The sequence below is a fragment of the Pelophylax lessonae genome (assembly GCF_965119305.1).
Source record: "Pelophylax lessonae genome assembly, chromosome: 8".
NCBI lineage: Eukaryota > Metazoa > Chordata > Amphibia > Anura > Ranidae > Pelophylax > Pelophylax lessonae.
In genome coordinates, this window is record NC_138775.1 from 66,610,590 (window position 1) to 66,632,516 (window position 21,927).

The following is a 21,927-nucleotide window of genomic DNA, read 5'->3' on the forward strand; positions in this document are numbered from 1 at the left end:
CAAATATGAGAACAGAGGTTGTGCAAAGAAGTTTATGAATGTCTGGGTAACACGGCGTAAAAACCCCTCAAACTTTAGATTCCATTCTTTAACCCCTTTTTTGCGATCATTGAGTAGTAATGCACTCGGAAAGCCCACCAGCTACCACCCCCCCCCCCCACCCACTTTCCTTTAAGGTAGAACCTGCAGAGGACACAAAGTTAATCCCCCCCCCCCCCCCCCCGCTTTACTTTAATACATAAGTCAACTGCAAATAGTTGTTATTAATTAATAACATTTTTCAAGCCTTCAATAAAAAAATAATTATCTGAAAAATGTGGAATCTTAAAGCAGAAAGAAAAAACTACTTTTTTTCCAGAATAAAATGGAAGGCAGGTCTGATTTTTTCCAGGACATAGCTATGTCTTTCTTGCATGTAAGAGCAACAGACCCAGGATCATCCTTTCAGCGGTGGGAGTCATATCCTCTACTAGACCCAATAGGCAGATTTTTAGTATAATATTTAAGTGTGCCAGGTCCAAAATACACTATATTACCAAAATCATTGGGACCCCTGCCTTTACACGCACATTAACTTTAATGGCATCCCAGTCTTAGTCCATAGGGTTCAATATTGAATTGGCCCACCCTTTGCAGCTATAACAGTTGCAACTCTTCTAGGAAGGCTGTCCACAAGGTTTAGGAGTGTGTCTATGGGAATGTTTGACAATTCTTCCGTAAGCGCATTTGTTAGATTAGGCACCGATGTTGGATGAGAGGCCTGGCTCGCAGTCTCCGCTCAAATTCATCCCAAAGGGTTGAGGTCAGGAGTCTGTTGTGCAGGCCAGTAAAATTTCTCCACCCCAAACCTGCTCATCCATGTCTTTATGGACCTTGCTTCCAAAGCATTTGATGAAGGGAGGATTATGGTGTGGGGTTGTTTTTTTAGGGTTTGGGCTTGGCCCGTTAGTTTCAGTGAAGGAAACTCTTAAGGTGTCAGCATACCAAGACATTTTGGATGATTTCATGCTCCTAAATTTGGAAGAAGTTTGGGGATGGCCACTCCCTGTTCCAACATGACTGCATACCAGTGCACAAAGCAAGGTCCATAAAGACATGGATGAGAGAGTTTGGGGTGGAGGAACTCGACTGGCCTGCACAGAGTCCTGACCTCAACCCGATTGAACACCTTTGGGATGAATTAGAGGAGATCAATTAGAGCGTCCCACATCAGTGCCTGATGCCACAAATGCATGTAGCACTGCCCCCTAGAGGACTGCTGGTGATTGACACTTTTTGGATTCCCCTGGGTTACTTGTAGCAACTGCATGCAGAATTCTTAGCACTTTACGTTCTTGGCTCAGTCAATGATCAGTCTAGGGGTAATTGTTTTTGTTGTTTTTTTATTTTTTATTGGGATGGGAGAAGGGATGAGTGGGATACACCAACCTTGAACTATTCACAAATTTTGAGGACTTCTAACTTGAGGATGTGGCAAAGCCGCCACTTCATCCTGCCACTTGAATAAAGCTGAGGTAAATGTTCCTGTTTGTATTTCTCTTCAGGGTACTCCGCCAGTACCCCCTTTCTCTATACCAGCTGACACCCGTCCACTGACTACACTCTCCTGAGTGGTCCCCTTCCTGGGCAGACCCCTGGGCAAGATCCTCTGTACATACAATACTGGTTTCCAGATTCTCGCAGTGTCCCAGCTCCTCAGTCAGCTCTCCTGGACCTCTGGGTTCAGCTCCACACTGTAGGTTCACCAGGCTGACTGCCTGTGACCTTCACCAACTGCTGCAGAAGAGGAGGCAGCCGCCACGCTCCTTCTGGGACTCTGCTTCCTGCCAAAGACATCTACCTCAGGTGCCCCAGGCTTTTTAGACCCTGCCCCAAATGCACCGAGACAAACCATCTGTGCCAATCCTTGGGGCTGTATCAAAAGCCTGTGTGTCATTGGCCAGGTTTCCTCCACTGTCCAATGTACCTCCCCATTGGACATAGTGGGGACACTCCCTCAGACCAGATGAATCCCACACTGGACACACTGAGCAGACCTAACTTACAGATCCTGCTCCCTGTTAAGCAGAGTGCAATAAAGATTTTACCTGCTGCTCCTCTGATAGGCAGACAGAGCCAAAACTATACTCACACTTTAGCACCTATCTAGAAGGGTGCTACATGCGCTTCTGGAAGAATGGTAAAAAAATTCCCATAGACACACTCCTAAACCTTGTGGACACTGGACAACCTTCCCAGAAGAGTTGTAGCTGTTATAGCTGCAAAGGGTGGGCCAACCCAATATTAAACCCTACAGACTAAGACTGGGATGCCATTAAAGTTCATGTGTGTGTAAAGGCAGGCATCACAATACTTTTGGTAATATAGTGTATAGGAAAAAAATCTCTGTTAAGCTAACCTCATCACCAACATCCCAAAAAGAGAGTAGGAGTTAATTTCTGGAGTCTGTAGGATGTGTAATATACTCTGCAATTTTAAATCATACCAGCCTGTCCCTGACAGATACAAGTCACTTAAAAGGGATATTGCATGCCTTAGTCCAATCCTCATTATTTAGATCTAATACATTAGTCTGCAATTTTTATTTAGACTAAGATACATTTTTTAAAATATTTCAGTAACTGGTTGAATTTAGAATTTCACTCCAAAAAATTGCCCAGATTACTTTATTATTGAGATGCATAATGATTGCCTACATTATAACACCTGTTCCTTAGAACTCATCCTGTTCCTCCTCTTTAGCAACATTTTTTAGGTGGAACAGTGACCCAATTAGATACATTGTTAGATACCTATATATTATTTTACTATTTTGTTTATTATATTATGAATTATATGAATATCATATTGTTATTTATTACTGAATATCATGTTACATATACTCCATTCCTTTCTACTGTTCTGTAAATAAAATAGTTTTATAAATTTAAAGATTAACAAAAAAAAAAGCACGGTACCTGCCACCACAGGGGATTTCCGGTCATCAAGGAGCTGGATTGCTGTACTAGCTGTCACCACTGTGCTTCTGTTTACAGTTCCTGGAATTTCAAGCAAACAGAAAGTTCAGAAATCTGGCAGTTGCATTGGATAAAATCGGAAATTAGGAATTTGTTTTTTTGTTACAGGATTTTACTTTTGTCTGTGAATCCACTGGGAGAATGTACAGTACACTCACTTCCTGTCCATGTGATGTCTGTACAAGAAATGGAGGAGGGGATGTCACCAGGACAGGAGGTCATGCACAGCAATAGAAACATAGTATAAAATTGTGACCCTTCTCCACTCTACTATAAAAATTAAAAAAATACACATTGAAAAAGGAAGTCACACACTGTTGTTTTTATTAGTGGTCAATCATTTTGGAAGTTATGAATTGTTGGGTTAGAGCCCATTCACACTGCCGCGACTTGTGAGGCGACTTGTGTGCCCTCAAGTTGCCCCAAGTCGCTTGACATAGCAAAAGCAATGTTAATCAATGAGTGCCGTCTTAATTGGCACTACTGAAGTCGCTCCGACTTCTAAAAAGGGTCCTGTACTACTTTGAGGCGACTTGTGATCCGACTTGTCCCATAGACTTCAATGGGAGTCGCCTCCTTATCTTATTTGAAGCGACTTGTGATCCGACTTGTGATCCAACTTTCCATTAAAATGGTCCTGAACAAGAAAAAAGGATCATTTTTCTTATAATTATTAATAGCGCAGGCATATGGCTTCCCCACTACCTGGGCGTTTTTGTTGCAGGCATTTATCGGGCATTTTTGGAGGCAGGAATTACTTTTTTTGGATTAAGTGTCTGGGAGGTCTAAAAAGTGTACCTGTGAAGTTTCAGCTCTGTTGCATGTCTAGAACCAGACAAAAAAGATAATTGTTCTTATAATTATTAATAGAGCAGGGTAGTGGCTTCTCTCCACCTGGGCGTTTTTTTTGCTGGCATTTATCGGGCATTTTTGGAGGCAGGCATGACTTTTTGGATTTAGTGTCTGGGGGGTCTAAAAAGTGTACCTGTGAAGTTTCAGCTCTGTAGCATGTCCAGAACCAGAACAAAAAGAACATTTTTCTTATAATTATTAATAGAGCAGGGTAGTGGCTTCTCTCCACCTGGGCGTTTTTTTTGCTAGCATTTATCAGGCATTTTTTGGGCGTCTTTGGAGGCAGGCATGACTTTTTTGGATTTAGTGTCTGGGGGGTCTAAAAAGTGTACCTGTGAAGTTTCAGCTCTGTAGCATGTCCAGAACCAGAAAAAAAAGATAATTTTTCTTATAATTATTAATAGAGCAGGGTAGTGGCTTCTCTCCACCTGGGCGTTTTTTTGCTGGCATTTATCGGGCATTTTTGGGCGTCTTTGGAGGCAGGCATGACTTTTTTGGATTTAGTGTCTGGGGGTCTAAAAAGTGTACCTGTGAAGTTTCAGCTCTGTAGAATGTCCAGAACCAGAAAAAAAGATAATTTTTCTTATAATTATTAATAGAGCAGGGTAGTGGCTTCTCTCCACCTGGGCGTTTTTTTTGCTGGCATTTATCTGGCATTTTTTAGGCGTCTTTGGAGGCAGGCATGACTTTTTTGGATTTAGTGTCGGGGGGGTCTAAAAAGTGTACCTGTGAAGTTTCAGCTCTGTAGCATGTCCAGAACCAGAAAAAAAGATAATTTTTCTTATAATTATTAATAGAGCAGGGTAGTGGCTTCTCTCCACCTGGGCGTTTTTTTGCAGGCATTTATCGGGCATTATTTGGGCGTCTTTGGAGGCAGGCATGACTTTTTGCTGAAAAAGTTCAGAATTCGACAACCAGAACCGACCGCAATGGTAGAGGAAATGGGCTTTAAAAGCCAGTGATTGGACCAGAACCATCAGTAAAAGCCAATTGAGGGGGAAGGAGAATGCTAGGAATGTGATTGGAGTGACTAGGGGGTCCATAGGCCAATCATTAGTGAATACGCCCCCCCAGTATATAAGATAGCCCCCGCCAAATTCCTAGCATTGTTATACAGGGACATGGAAGAGAGTGGAAGCAGTTCTGTGACTTCTGTTACAAAGTGTCATTTAGCAACTTTTAGTGCGAGGAAAGGGATATCTAGTGTAGTTAGGGTGCTATTTTCCACTATAGTTAGCTTTAATTATTCAGTTTCTGTAGGGAAAGTGTTAAGTGTAAGGGGACCGTAGTGTAGTATAGGGTTAACTGACTGTGACTGCTATGGCAGGGTGACAAAACCCTTCCATATCAGGGTGACCGCTATAGAGAAAAGATCGTTTCTCTTGTGTCACATTCAGTGCACTAATATGGCTTCTCACCTGTGAGCATTCTTTTTGCTGCAGGCGTTTATAGGGCTTTTTTGAGGACATGTTTGGAGTCAGGCATGACAGAACCCAAAAAATGCCAGCGCCAAAAAAATTTGCAAAGGTTTGTTCTTGCAGGCGTTTTTTTGGGCATTTTTTTTGGTTCTTTGGAGGCAGGCAAAACATCTGAACTTCTGTATAGGGGTATATATATATATATACACACACTTATATGTATTTTACACTTACACATATATAGGTGTGATAGGAGCGGAGCCATATTGGTGTTAATTATTTCATTAGCGCAAGTATAGTGTTCTGCTACTTTCACACCTATATATGTGTATGGGTATATATACATATAAGTGTGTGTGTATATATACCCCTATACAGAAGTTCAGATGTTTTGCCTGCCTCCAAAGAACCCAAAAAATGCCCAAAAAAATGCCAGCGCCAAAAAAAATGCCCAGGTTTGTTCTTGCAGGCATTTTTTTGCGCATTTTTTTTGGTTCTTTGGAGGCAAGCATGACATCTGAACTTCAGTATAGGGGTATATATACACACCTACACATATATAGGTGTGAAAGTAGCAGAACACTATACTTGCGCTAATGAAATAATTAACACCAATATGGCTCTGCTCCTATCACATCTATATATGTGTATGGGTATATATACATATAAGTGTGTGTGTATATATACCCCTATACAGAAGTTCAGATGTTTTGCCTGCCTCCAAAGAACCCAAAAAAATGCCCAAAAAATGCCAGCGCCAAAAAAAATGCCCAGGTTTGTTCTTGCAGGCCTTTTTTTTGGCCATTTTTTGGGTTCTTTGGAGGCAGGCATGACATCTGAACTTCTGTATAGGGGTATATATACACACCTACACATATATAGGTGTGAAAGTAGCAGAACACTATACTTGCGCTAATGAAATAATTAACACCAATATGGCTCCGCTCCTATCACACCTATATATGTGTAAGTGTAAAATACATATACGTGTGTGTGTATATATACCCCTATACAGAAGTTCAGATGTTTTGCATGCCTCCAAAGAACCCCAAAAAATGCCCAAAAAAACGCCCGCGCCAAAAAAAAAAACTCCCAGGTGTGTTATTGCAGGGTTTTTTTTTGGGCATTTTTTGGGGTTCTTTGGAGGCAGGCAAAACATCTGAACTTCTGTATAGGGGTATGTATATATATACACACACACTTATATGTATTTTACACTTACACATATATAGGTGTGATAGGAGCGGAGCCATATTAGTGTTAATTATTTCATTAGCGCAAGTATAGTGTTCTGCTACTTTCACACCTATATATGTGTAGGTGTGTATATATACCCCTATACAGAAGTACAGATGTCATGCCTGCCTCCAAAGAACCCAAAAAAATGCCCAGAAAAATGCCTGCAAGAACAAACCTGGGCATTTTTTTGGGCGCTGGCATTTTTTGGGCATTTTTTTGGGTTCTTTGGAGGCAGGCAAAACATCTGAACTTCTGTATAGGGGTATATATACACACACACTTATATGTATATATACCCATACACATATATAGGTGTGAAAGGAGCAGAACACTATACTTGCGCTAATTAAATAATTAACACCAATATGGCTCCGCTCCTATCACACCTATATATGTGTAAGTGTAAAATACATATCAGTGTTTGTGTATATATATACCTCTATACAGAAGTTCAGATGTTTTGCCTGCCTCCAAAGAACCCAAAAAAATGCCAAAAAAATGCCAGCGCCAAAAAAAATGCCCAGGTTTGTTCTTGCAGGTGTTTTTTTGGGCATTTTTTTTGGTTCTTTGGAGGCAGGCAAAACATCTGAACTTCTGTATAGGGGTATATATATATACACACACACTTATATGTATTTTACACTTACACATATATACTGTAGGTGTGATAGGAGTGGAGCCATATTAGTGTTAATTATTTCATTAGCGCAAGTATAGTGTTCTGCTACTTTCACACCTATGTGTGAAAAGTGTGTATGGGTATATATACATATAAGTATGTGTGTATATATACCCCTACACAGAAGTTCTGATGTTATGCCTGCCTCCAATAACCCCCAAAAAATGCCCCAAAAAATGCCAAAAAAAACGCTTGATACTAAACCGGCAAGGTGTGAAAATAGCGGAGCCATATCCCTGTTCTATAAGTGACATAATACAAACAATCTTTTTTTTATGGTTCTGGACATGCTACAGAGCTGAAACGTCACAGGTACACTTTTTAGACCCCCCAGACACTAAATCCAAAGTCAAAATAAAAAAAAATCTCATTTTTTTTTATTTTTTCAATAATTGGCTCTCTATCAAAAATTACAATTTTTAAGAACTTTTTTTTGTGTGATTAATAGTCCCTGGGGCATGACCCAGAACCCTAGGCTCTTTTTAGGGGCATTTATTGGGTTTTAGGGCTTCAAATGGTGTTTTCTGATTACCAAAGTTTGGGTCCCATTGATTTCAATGGGGTTCTGAAATCCGGGCCGTTCGGATTTTCTGGCCTGAACCGAACTTTTGAAAAGTTTGATCATCCCTACTGCCTATGTAAACAAGGCAGAGCTCTGTTCTGACATGAGGGAAGTGATGGATTTTCTTGCCCTTCAGGGAAGGGCAAGAAAATCCATAATTTCCAATAGTAAAAGCACCTCACACAGTACACATAAACACTGGCTAGGCACACATTTAACCCTTTGATTTCGCTAGATGTTTAACTCCTTCCCAGCCAGTGTCATTTGTACAGTGACAGTGCATATTTTTAGCACTGATCACTAGATTAGTGTCACTGGTTCCCACATAGTGTCACAAGTGTCAGTTAGTGTCCGATTGTCCGCCACAATATCGCAGTCCCGCTATAAGTCGCCGATCATTGCCATTACTAGTATAACAAATAATAAAATTCCCGTATATATCCCATAGTTTGTAGAGGCTATAACATTTGTGCAAACCAATCAATATACGCTTATTGGGTTTTTTTTTTTTTACCAAGAAATATGTAGCAGAATACATATTGGCCTACTTTTATGAAGATATTTGATTTTTTTCATTTTTTCTTTTGGATAAGTTTTTTAGCAGAAAGTAAAAAATATTGTTTTTTTTTCCAAAATTGTTAATCTTAATTGTTTATAGCACAAAAAAAAAAAAAAAAAACCGCAGTGGTGATCTAATACCACTAAAAGAAAGCACTATTTGTGGGGGAAAAAATTACATGATTTTTTTTTTTTTGGGTACAATGTCGCATGGCTGCGAAATTGTCAGTTGAAATAACGCAGTGCCATTTTTCAAAAATGGCCTGGTCATGAAAGGGGGTAAATCTTCCAAAGGTCAAATGATTATTTATAGGTGAAGAAAGTAACTGAAGTGGGTATAGGAGAACTTTGCACCAGAGATAATGTGATATAACAAATGTTATATGCAGTCATTTAAAGCTGGTACTATGTCCATCCAAAGAAGCTGGTACAGTGCACATGTGAAGAATGCTTATAGATGCTAGTAGAGTTAAACTAAGAGTTTAAATAAAAAGTGTCCCAAATCTGAAGGAAATAGCTACATCAACGGTATTTTTTCATCTAAAATATATCCTTAAATCTTTTCTTTCCTGCAAAAATCCAGCTTCCTGCAACACAACTTGTCAAACTCGGCTTAATGACTGGTAGTACATTGTGAATTGTGATATGACATGAGGTCTGGGCCCATCTCCACATACATTGGCCTTTGGCTGATTCCTTGTACAGTATATGATTTATATTACAAATAGTCTGCTTAGCCAAATTATGAAAACATTATATCTATTTAACAACACCGTCCTCTCGATAATCTGGACATTCTCAAGCAGAGATATCTTGGCTGAGGAATCAAAAGTTTATTGAAATGAGAACATTGAATTCTGGGATTTCTATGATGCGGTTCTCCAAGATGAGATCCAGGAACCTGCACTTCAGTTTACCAGATGCTGGATAATTGCAAGCCCAGCCCATTAACAGTTGCAAATTACTGAACAATTTTTTATATTGAAACATTACTTTTTAGAATAATGGTCTTAAGAAATGCTGTTCTCTGTGGACAAGCCTGATTTATGGCGATGAGATAAGACATAAGTGTCCAATATGAAGTAAGCACATAAAACTAAAAAAAAATGTGCTGTTATATGAGAAAAGAAAGTATATAGTATTTTACTGCAATATTAGATATGTGAGAAAGCTATTTATAGGTCATAGAAATAAAAATAGGTCTCCTTAAAGTATAACTAAAAGTGTTTTTTTTTAGTTTTGGACAAAGTGTGGATGGATTAGAACACTTAATAGGGTTATATTGCAGTCTTTGCCACCATTAGGGAGAGTCACCATCTCAATTTGCCATGTTTACCATTATCGTTGAAAGTGAAAGTAAAGAAAAACTCCAAAGTTTGGGTTATCCCCAGAAAAGTAAAAGAGGGAAAATCTTTTAATGGGAACACTAGTTCTGGTGATCTGGGAACCCCAAGAGATCTCCTTACTTTGCAAGGATTTCCTCTCACTTCCTGTTTTGGCCATGGGACAAGATGTGAAGGTAACTCTGCCGAGTAGGCCAGAGATCACTCACTCTATCACCGGAGCCACCCTGTAAAAGAAGAATACTTACTTGTCCAGTGGGTAACAACTCAACACATCTGTTCTGTCGTAGCCGCTAGCATCACTGCTATGCTACACTTTTAAAGTGTGACTGATCACCACCATGAAATGCAGTTCCACCTATGATGCCTACAAAATTACAGGAAACAGGCATCCAGGAGAGTTGGATAGCTGTGACACCAGTACCTATGCAACAGACAGAAGACTGTACCTGCTGCCCAGCAGACAGCTAAGAAGGTATCTTCATCTTTAACAGGGTTGGACAGGCTTTGGTGAACCTTCTTTTAGTTAGCAACAAGATTGCTTAACATTTAAAGTGTTAATAAACCGAGGATCCTGCATTCACAATATTTGGTCTAGACGTTTTGGGGCAATTTTCTGCTCGAAGCCTCAGTTCTAAAAATGCCCAACAAGACAAATCCCATTCATTTTAATGGTCCTTGTTCAAATCTGAGCGTTCTGTCGTCAAAACACCCGTCACTCAAAAAAGTACATGAGCTTCTTTTTTTGCAGACTACATGCGTTTTACTGCTTTTCTGTGGTCACTTGTCAACTCAAAACATCTGCACAAAAACACTGCAAAAACACCTGTAAAAATATCAAAGCCTAGGTGTGAACAGAGCCTTGGAAGAAATGTAACATAAATTAACGGAAGGTACGGTAAGAGAGGCTTTAATCAATGAGTCAACAGTGGAGCTAGTGCTCACAGCCTCGGGATTTGGAGAATTAAAAAAAGGGGAGTGGGCTTTGCCCACTTACTAAGAAATGGTGCATCTATGTGGTAAGGAAATTGCAATAGTTGAACCAATAAGCCATCACTCATATAGGCAGCATTGGCACCCACTATCAAACAGCTACCTTAAATAAGAGAGAGAAAAACAGAGCAAAAAGGAATATAAAGCTGAGAAAAGGGAATAAAAGAGAGAAGGAAAAGCAATAGGAAGAGGGGCGGAGAAGAGGAAAAAAAGGGCAGAGGAAGGGGGGAAAAAACAAAGGGCAATCAAAACTAGTCAACCATGGGGGAGAAAAGATAGGATTTAGAGGGGAAAGGGGAGGGGGGGAAACTCTGGGAACCAACAAAAGGAGGGCAGAAACATTCCCCTAATGGGACATAGAGGAGCTACTGGTTACGGGAGCAATAAGGACTCATCATAATTTGGTGGGAGATAGTGAGTCATCCAAAGGGAGTTTCAAATTTGGCCACTGTCCGTAATGACAGCCTCTATTTTCATGTGTATGATGGCTTGTGTTGAAAAGGTAATTTTTTAAGTAATCTTATATTTGATTGTCAAAAATAACTAGTGTTTGTATTACTATTAGAATGCTGATTTTATAACAAGAAAATATATATTGTGAACAGTTTTAAAAAGGGGCTTGGGTGACCGTGAAATGCATAGCCCCCCGACATCACTTCTGTTCTGCTCTGCATCCCACAAGAAGCTTTGCGTCATCTTTTTTGGTTTCAACTTCCTCATCTAAGCTGTCATCTAGCCTGATGTCTGGGCTTTCTAAGCTGCAAGTTGTAGGAAGAGGCTCTCCATCCTAGATGCATAACCTGACCTCTCACGGATTACATACAAAAGTGTAATTTCTTCTTCCCATGTGAGTTACTAACTTATTTCTCAGTACTATTAATGCTGCACTTAGTATGGTGCCCCCTGGTGTGTTTTCTTGGTTCTGCAGGCGAATCCATCCACCTAGTACTCCTATCTTGGTCTGAGGTTCCCTCTTGTTGTGGGACTATCAAACAGAAGCACTTACTATGTGATGAGCCAGATTTTAACTGTCACAATGCGAGTTGGCATTTGTCCTTTCACAACAATAAATATGTTCATCACTTAAGCCCCGGAGGATTTGGCTGCTCAAAGACCAGGGCCTAGTTTGCGATTCGGCACTGCGTGACTTTAACGGACAATTGCGCGGTTGTGCGACGCTGTACCCAAATTAAATTGACGTCCTTTTTTTTCCACAAACAGAGCTTTCTTTTGGTGGTATTTGATCACCCATGCGATTTTTACTTTTTGTGCTATAAACAAAAAAAGAGCGACAATTTTGAAAAAATAACAATATTTTTCACATTATTTTATATGAAATTCCCCAAAAAAATTGTAAAAATCAAAATTTTTTAACATTTTTGGCCAATTTGTTTTTTGCTACATATTTTTGGTAAAAAAAATCGCAATAAGCATTTTTGGATTGGTTTACACAAAAGTTATTGCGTTTACTAACTACCGGAAAGATTTATGTCATTTTTATTGTTTTTTTTTAACTAGTAATGGTGACGATCTGCGACATTGCGGCGGACAGATCAGACCCTTGACTGACATTTTTGACACTTTTGGGGGGTACCAGTGACATTACTACAGTAATCAGTGCTATAAATATGCACTGTTACTGTAAAAATGACACTGGCAGGGAAGGGGTTAAGGGGTTAAGAGTGTCCCTGGGGGCGTGATTCTTACTTTCAAGGGGCGTGGCTTGTGATGTAACCATACCACCCACATAGCAGGATCGTATGATCTCTGCAGTTACACCAGGGAAAATGACAGACGGCTGTGTTTACATCAGCCACCTGCCTTTCTCCCTCTCCAGCGGGAGATCGCCAGTGGCCGGTGGACATCGGAGCCACCGGTCACTCGCGCAGGGATGTCAGGGAACGAGCGGCGGCGCGTGCTCGCCCCCAAGACACTCGTGGGCGAGCGACGTACCGGTACGTCGTTTTGCCCAGGAGGGGCTGACTGCCGCTGTATATAGACGTGCAGCGGTCGGCAAGTGGTTAATATACTACACTCAAACGACGCACTGTGGTTCTTCTTATCTTTTCATATTTGTAAACTGGCAAACAATGTTTGAATGAATTGACTGTCTGAATAATCTACATTTGGATCCAGCACCTTCAACTTCCAAATCTCACAGCAATAAAAACCTTATAGAGGTTCTTGGGTTAGCCCACAGTTATTGCATGAGCTCTGTACACATAAGCTCTGTGCAGTCAAATAGTTATAAATAGTAACAGACAGGTTTTGCTCAAAGAAGCTCATCTAAGATAAAATAATGCAGATGTTGGTAGAGATGCCTGGTAGCTATTACACTGTGCTTTAAAATGCTTTTACTTATCCAGAGGTAGATCATCAATGATGGATGGAAGATGTAATGGAAAATGCATTTTACCTGCTTACTTATTCCCTCTTTCTCCAGCAACAAGATTCCCATTGGATGTATCAAGGGCATCATTTGATATCAGCACCATATTCATCTAGATTTCTAAGTAAGGTAATTTACATTTTAGTTTTATTATGTCAATCCCCTCTCCATAGGCCCTATAGTCACCCAATTTTGCTTCTCATTTTATGATTATGGATAAACATGACAATTCATTGTAGCCTTATAACACTTTGCATGTGTACTTTAGAGTTTTATCTTCATACATCTTCATCATCAATGGCTCCTGGGTTTGTCACAATAACTTTAAAAAAGGCAACATTATATTTCCATGATAGTTAGTCAGTAAATACGGTAACTCAAAACCTCCAGAAAAATTGTTTCCAACTCTGCTTTAGCAAAGTGAAGCCCACGCTAACCTTCTCAGTCTGATATTATCTGACCCTAATTAGAATAAGCTCACTGGGAATGATCAAATTAAAGAAATAAAAAGAATGCATAAATTATTACATGAACTACAAAAAAATGTTTCACCCTATTGCAATGGTCTAGATCAGGGATCCTCAAACTACGGCCCTCCAGCTGTTGTGGAACTACACATCCCATGAGGCATTATAAGACTCTGACATTCACAGACATGACTAGGCATGATGGGAATTGTAGTTTCTGAACAACTAGAGGGCCGTAGTTTGAAGACCCCTGGTCTAGATCTTAATTTCCATTTAATACCTATAGTTCAGAAAGAACAAAGTATTCAAGTCAACTAAAGAAAGAAAACTGTGGGATGTACTTGAGCCTACACTTCTGAGAATGTAAGGATAGGGTAGACCCACTGACACCTGAAGAAAAAAGGTTGATGTTGTATACAGATATACCCTGAAGATGTTCCTTTAGGAGGTGTTTGGAGCATGACTAGGAGGAGGTCCAGGACAGACTCAGAAAAGGCTGAAAGAAAAATGTTCCCCAACCAATCTGAGAAAAACTAAAAATGTCCCCAGTCACTAGGTGTATGGCAAGACAGAGCGCAATCTGGACAATCATGTTGATTTTATTTCTCACATGACTCTTACAGAATTAAGAAACTGGAAGAGAAATAAAAAAAAAAAAAAATCAAATGTCTGCTTTTCCCAATTCAAGGTAGGAAAAAACACCAAGTATTAAAAGTGTGGAAGCTGATATCATGACATGCTTTGAGGTCTAGCCTGCTAATACCATTCTCTAAAATCTCTTAATACAATATTTTTTCAACTTTTATGAAGGGGAGTTTTTCTTTACTGTTCTCTGAGGGTTAATTCCTTTGTCTTTCTTGTGAGAAATAATTTTTCTCAAGTTGTATTTTGTATCCTCTCCTTTCTCTCTCCAAACACCAAGAGAAGTTATAAATTATTATCCCAACAATGTCGTCATGTCTGAAAGTTGTCCTTTAATTTAATTTCAGGTCAACGGGTAGCACTAAATTCCAGCCAGTTGACGGGAGATTCTCTGAATGAGTTTCATTACTGCTGGCCAGGGCCTCCGTGGCCCATACCCAAAAAAATTCTGAAATCATTTTAAAACAAATCTACATTTTATGTCAGTTATTGGGAATTAATCCAGCCTCTCTGTCCAATTTCAACTTGCGCTGTAGCGTTTCAACCAAGAGTCTCACTGTCTTGTCCACCAGACCCAAGTGTTCCAGCAGTAGTGAACAAGCCAAGAGTAGTCAATGAGTTGCATAAATTTCCATTATAATGAACATGTTGTATTAGTGATGAGATACACTGAGCACAAAGGCCTGACTCAGGATGCTTTTCACATGGGATAGTTATGGTCTTAATTTATTTCTATGAAAGCAAGCATAGTGGTGTGTTATTTTTTTTTTCTTGGTGCATGCTATTCTTTCCAATTTTATAATTCAGAACAATACAATACAGATTCATAGGAAGTTAGGCCTGGGCTAAGTCTGTGCCTCCCAGCCTTCCATAATAGTACTGTAACCAGTAGAGAGGTTAATGGAAACATTGATAATATGATCAAGAGACATAAAAATGTCCCTGTGGACTGTTACTAAAGTAATCTAATATCCTGTTTCTTAGGAGACCATTGACAAGTATCGTACACTATATTATTTTATATTAAATTATTTCTGAAAGCAATAAAAAAGGGAACCAAAAGTTAAACAGCAGGTTAAGTAAAAGAGTAAAAGAAAACCTGTCACAACAGAAATATGGATGCTGCCGTTGATGAGTTGAACTTCAGGCTTATGAATGTTAAACAAGAAGTACAGCCAAAGCTTGTTTGGCTGTACATCTCCTGCAGATCACAGGGGTGCAGTTTGTTCTGCACTCCTGGGACCCACTCCCAAAGCCTGCAGTTGGCTGACGTTACAGAGCCAGTGCATGCTGGGGAAAGATTGTGACCATATGGTCAGGGTCCACCAAGATCCCTGGACCGGCATCCGACTCAGCCTCTCACAGGGAGCTGCTGAGAGTCTCAGGCAGCTGCTCCCACCTCCTCCACAGACCAGCACTCCAGTGAGCATGGGTGGGGGGTGGCAGAGCAGAGAGCCAGTGACTGTCAGTCACCAGCTCTCTGCTCATGGAGCACTGTGAACTGAGCGATCAGCGGTGTTTGATCGCTCAGTTCTTAGCCCTAGAGCCGGCGGGGGACAAATGCTGCACTGGACCGATGCTGCATCCATCAGGGTAAGTATAACTCTAAAAAAAAAAAAAAATCCTCAACTTCTCTTTTGAAGGATACCTGTACGTTCATAAAAAGTACAGACCTAACTGCCTAGACCTACTTGATCATTATTAGCGCATCTTAAAGTATAACTAAAGTCAAAGCTTTTTGTTTTAGTTTTAGATAAAGTGGAGAGGGATTAGAACATCTATCAGATTTGTATTGCTGTCTTTGTACCCAAATGTTGGGTTGTTTTTACCAGAACAATAATGGAGGGGAAATCTTCCAATCTGTACAGTAGTTCTGGTGACTTTGTTGACAATCAGGGATTCCCTCACTTTGGAGAGATTTCCTCTCACTTCCTGTTTTGGCCCTGCGTGGAAGTTAAATCTACCCAAAAAATTGTTATCTTTAATTCTTCTTTAAAATATAACTATGACAGAAAGAACCAGAGAGACTGCATCTTTGAAATTAAACTAAACACTGGGACAGGATTTAGACAATCAAATAATTGCATGTTCTTAAAAAGCAGTGCATGCTCTTTTAAACAATCCCTCATTGGCTTCTGTAGCTGCAGGTACTTTGGGGCAATTATTCTTTAAAAATCACAGCAGAAGCACTGAATTTGTTGCCTACACTAGATAAACAAAATTCACATGTCAGCCATCTAATTTCTAATGTAAACACAGAGCAGGAGCTGTTTATAGAGGAACCTACTAATTGTGATTTTAATTTTAAATCCCCAATCAAAAGGGGTGGGGATAACGTGACATCACTAACCAAATATGGCCACATGGTCATATTTGTGCACATGCTGTGTCCATATTTGGTCAATGATGTCACTTGGAAGGGCCAACCCCTTTGTTTTCTTTCAGAGGTGAGGTGCTAGTCAGCAGCGGGATCAGTAGTGTCCGTAAGTCAGTGGTATTTTTCTTCTGGCAGGCATTATTCACTCTGAATGACATGGATTTGTTGCTCTGGATAACGTGATTGGTGATGGATTTACTTTATTGTTTTTTTTCTGTATTGATGTGGATCTGCATCGCTGGATGGCAATATTGATTATGGGACTGCCATGTTTTTTTAATTATTAAAGGACTTGTCCAATAAGTATGGTGTCTTTATGTACTGTTTATATGTTTTATGAATGGGTAGGAGTACTATGTACTCTTCCTTACTCTTTTGCAGGGGAAGGCAGTATTCTCAAACTAACAGGAGGAAAGTTCAAAAGTAATCTTAGAAAGTATTATTTTACCAAAAGGGTAGTTGATGTTTGGAACAGATTTCCAGCAAAGGTAGTGAGTCAATCAACAGTAAGTGGATTCAAACATGCTTGGGACAAACATACTGTAGATCTTTACTAGACAAAAAAATAAACAAAAAAAAATATATATAAGTACAAAAAAAACATCAAAAGGGCAGACTCAATGGACCACTTAGTCTTTTTTTTTTTTTTTTTTTCTCTCATCACTTTTCTATGTATCCACCAAATGGAATTTCAAAACTTTATTTATTTATTTATTTTTTGGTACATGCCCAAGGGCAATGTCCGGCCCCTGTGCCATTTGTTTGGCTTGCCTATTAGTCTAGAAAATGGTAATTACTTTTTTTAACATTTGTAACATTCAGCTCCCATTGACTTCGGTAAGGTTCAAATTCAGCACCTAGAATTTAGTAGCGTTTGGTGGACCTCCCACGAACCAAACCTACGTACATTCAGCTCATCCCTGGTGACAACACTTTTAGCCCCAGTCCTACCTCCTGCCTGCTCTATGCAATTCTAGTAGGAATCACCAAATATGTAACATTAACCCTTTGGTCTTTCCTTCCCACAATAATACCTAACCCTCACACATCCTAAGGTACAAAGTATTCATTCCCACTTTAAGGATCATTAAAGCTAGCCTTACACAGTTTAAATCTCAGCCAGTTCATTGCTTTCCCCTGCCCACTGCTGCACCCCCCCCCCCCCGCTATGAGAAGACAATTGCTCGGCAGGAGGGATTCCCCTGTCAGCAATGTCTGTGTTAAAGGGGGAACCATGCAAATTTATTTCCGTTGCTGCAGGAAAGAAATTTGCACCATCTATGCCCTACCTAACATTTTTAGCTTTTCTTTAGCAGCCCAACCTAAAAACAGGTTTTATGTAGGTACTTTGGATGAGTTTGAGGATTACTTTAGTAAACTAATAAATGTGTGTATTAGTTGTGAATGTATGATTGTAGATAAAAGATTATTGAGATTTTCTCCAAGGCTTCACTGCTTTAAACTGATGACAGTGGGGACAGCTGATCCATTCATTGACAGAAGCTCAGTGTTTTCTGTTTTGTAATGCCAATTGGCACTATACCTCTTATCTGTTTTTCCTATATGACAGGTGACAGAGGACAAAAAGGACACGATATCCTGATGTGATTGAGTGAGCTGTCACTTTCCTCACTTTGTATGTGTCCTAATTATAAAGACTGGCATAGCAGATATTCTTTAGTTTTTTGGAGCAAAATCATAAGATCTCAGGATCCAACAACTACCTAACAGAGGACCAGTAAACAGGGGTACATACGTGACCTTTTATGTAGAATCCTAAATTGGACTAGCTTAAAGCAGCCTTTTTCAACCAGGGTGCCCAGGCACCCTGGGGTGCCTTGAGGTTTCTTTAGGGGTGCCTTTGCAAATGCCCAAAAATTGTATACAAGCCAGTTAGTAGATGAAGCCTGCCTTTTAGTTACACAAACCCACAGGTTTTCATTGTGCACCAATAAACTTTCTAGCCGCCAGCGTCCTAATGACCAATGGTGTCACCAGCTAATGAGGAGGAGGTCGGTCGCTTTCATAGCATCCTTGTTTGACCCTCCCCTGCCCCTCCACATCAGCATTGAGAGCAACTTTACTGAGTGATGGAGAAAAACTGAGGGAGAAGAGAAACTTAGGAAGACTAGTCAATACCAGTTTGCAAAAGTGTATTTGCTTTTGAAGCAATCCTCTAACACCTCTAAAAATGGGTATCCTACTTGTGTGGATTCTGCTGCGTTATGCAAAACTCTTAAAATAGTTTTTACATTTTAGAATGGAGTGCCTCAAGACTGACTATAGTTTTTAAAGGGTGCCTCGAGACTGTCCAAATTTTTTAAAGGGGGCCTTGACTGAAAAAAGGTTCAGAAACACTGGCTTATAGTATATCTAAAGCTAAAATGTTTCCTGAGTAGGGAATCGATGGAGCATGAACATTTTTTAGTTTGCTGTCTATATCCAACTTCCTCGAGACACATAAGAAAGTTAGAGCAAATCTCTCCAAAGTGATGGGAAAATACCCTCTTGAAAAACAGTCCTCTGAGCAGGTTTCCCAGTTGGATGTTTTCTGTTCCATCAATAGTTTTTAAATATTGTATTTCCTAAACCTTCTCTTTTGGGGTCCCCCACCTGTAAAAAACAACTTTGCCAATAACTTTTAAAGGAGAACTATAGGCAAAACCTTATTTTTCATTTTGGATAGAGTAAGGAAGGGTTGTCATTTTTTTTTTTTCGTCAGCTGTGTCTTATTGAGATTTCCCTTTACTTTCTGCCCCATAGCCAAAACAAGAAGTGAGAGGAAATCCCTGCAAATAAAGGAAATCCATAGAAGCCTCTCAGGTCACCAGAACTAGTGTCCCCATTGGATGACTTCCTCTCTATTACTTTGAGATTTTCTTTTACTTTCACTTTTAATAATAATTTCCCCCTTAATGGGGACACAGACAGCAATAAAAATCCACCAGGTGTTCCAATCCATCTTCAATAGTTGTTGCTTTAGAAAAGCAGTATATGCAGTTTTCATCTCTGAGGCTAGGTTCACACTTTTGGTCAAAACAAAAATAGGTGTGATAGTAGCAGAAATATATTACTGTAAATGATTTCATTAGCGCAAGCATAGATTTCTGCTACTATCACACCTATATATGTCTAGGTGTGTATATAAATATATGTATGTGTGTATATATACCACTATACACAAGTTCAGATGTTTTGCCTGCCTCAAAAGAACCCCAAAAAATGCCAAAAAAAACGCTAGCGTCAAAAAAAAAATGCCCAGGTGTGTTTTTGCTGGCATTTTTTGGGGGGTTTTGGAGGCAGGCAAAACATCAGAACTTGTGCACAGTACCACTATACACAAGTTCAGATGTTTTGCCTGCCTCAAAAGAACCCCAAAAAATGCCAAAAAAAACGCTAGCGTAAAAAAAAAATGCCCAGGTGTGTTTTTGCTGGCATTTTTTTGGGGGGTTTTGGAGGCAGGCAAAACATCAGAACTTGTGCACAGTACCACTATACACAAGTTCAGATGTTTTTCCTGACTGCAAAGAACCCAAAAAAATGCCTTCCATTAAACCGGCAAGGTGTTACAGCAGAGAAGCCATATTCCTGTGCTTAAAGTTTTCTAATACAAAAAACTTTTGTGGTTTTTGACGGCTGGCGCGTTTCGAGGCCTAGCCTCTTCCTCAGACACGCGTCAGCCGTCATCTCATCGGTTATGGATGATTACATGGACTAACCCGGACATTTGAGCAATTCAGCTTGATATGATATACTTTCATCTATGTCTGTGAGTAGCCATTTTTTAATGTTACACAAATAAAGCCTGTTATTGAGGATAATGCGCTAGGTCGGTGCGCCCTTTCTTTGTTTTCTTTGCTTTTTGATGTCATTCATTCTATTCTGTTAATAGAAAACTACAAGGTCCCGGCACCCTTTGTGGCTGTCCGCTTGTAGTTCTTAACCACTTGCCGACTGCCTAACGCCGATCTACGTCGGCAGTCAGCCCCTCACAGGCAAAGTGATGTAGGGCTACGTCACTAGCTTGTGAGGGTCTAGGGAGCGAGCGCGCGCCCCCGGAGGCGCGCTCCCGCGTGGTCACGGACCCGATGTCCGCCGGTCACTCGGCGATCGGCGGGGGAGAGGGAGAATGTCAGGCAGCTTGTGTAAACAAGCCACCTGTCATTCTCCTCGCTGTAAAGACACTGATCACATTGATCTAGTATGTAGATCCGTTGATCAGTGTCCTTACAGCTCAAGCCACAGCCAATCACAGTAGAAAGCACGCCCCTAGGAATACACACAGCCCCTCCCTCCCAAATAAAGTTAACCCCTTCACAACCAGTGTATTTTTACAGTAACAGTGCATATGTATAGCACTGATTACTGTAGAAATGTCACTGGTAACCCCAAAAGTGTCACAAATGTCAGTCAAGGGTCCGATCTGTCCGCTCCAATGTCGCAGTACCGCAAAAAAAATCGCAGATTACGCGTTAAAAAAAAAACAACAAAAATTACAAAAATCTTTCCCTTTGTTAGTAAACGCGATAACTTTTGCGCAAACCAATCAAAATACGCTTTTTGCGATTTTTTTTTACCAAACATATGTAGCTTAAAACAAATTGGCCGAAAATTTTAAAAAATTTTGATTTTTACTTTTTTTTGGGGGGAATTTCATATAAAAAATGTGAAAAATATTGTTATTTTTGCAAAATTGACGCTCTTTTTTTGTTTATAGCGCGTGATCAAAAAATCGCACAGGTGATCAAATACCACCAAAAGAAAGCTCTGTTTGTGGGAAAAAAAGGACGTCAAATTCGTTTAGGTACAGCGTCGCACGACCGCGCAATTGTCCATTAAAGTCACGCAGTGCCGAATCGCAAAATACCCCCTGGTCAGGAAGGGGGTAAAATCTTCCGGGGCTTAAGTGGTTAATGAACTTCCATGGCATTGTTAAGCTCTGTGGTTGCTCATGGATGCTTCCTGTTAGTATGTAACTACTTTGCCGTACAATGTATGGACAGACAGCCTACACAGAGAGCCTGCAAGAGCCCTGCATTGCACTCATGATCTTCTCATCATGGGTGCAATGCTTTCCATGCTCCCAATAAAAAAAATTTAAAAAAATGCAAATTTTTTTCTATCTGCAAAAAGATGTGCATTTATTTATTTTTTTTTAAAAGATGAACTTATCCTTTAAAGTGAACACAACTTCATCTAATTCACTAAGCTAGGTGAAAATGTAATTTTCAAACTGAACCTGCTCAATGCCTTTTAGCAAATCAACCCCACTATGTGTACTTTCTGGGAATATACTATATTTTCCCATATAGTCACACAGATGGTGCCTAGAAGGAATATTCTACATTATGTGTGAACATTGTACAGAAATGAAATGGGAGTTTTTTCCGT

The 21,927-nt window shown here is 39.9% G+C and overlaps 1 protein-coding gene across 4 annotated transcripts in view; it reads right to left on the reverse strand.

Moving 5' to 3' along the window:
• The window catches only part of CACNA2D3 (calcium voltage-gated channel auxiliary subunit alpha2delta 3), a 1,429,924-nt gene that overhangs the window by 308,053 nt on the left and 1,099,944 nt on the right, over window positions 1-21,927 (reverse strand). For all 4 annotated transcript variants that reach the window (XM_082265096.1, XM_082265095.1, XM_082265094.1 and 1 more), the window contains one exon: window positions 2,958-3,038. In XM_082265096.1, coding sequence (XP_082121222.1) covers window positions 2,958-3,038 — 81 coding nt within the window. The remainder of the gene's footprint in view (window positions 1-2,957; window positions 3,039-21,927) is intronic.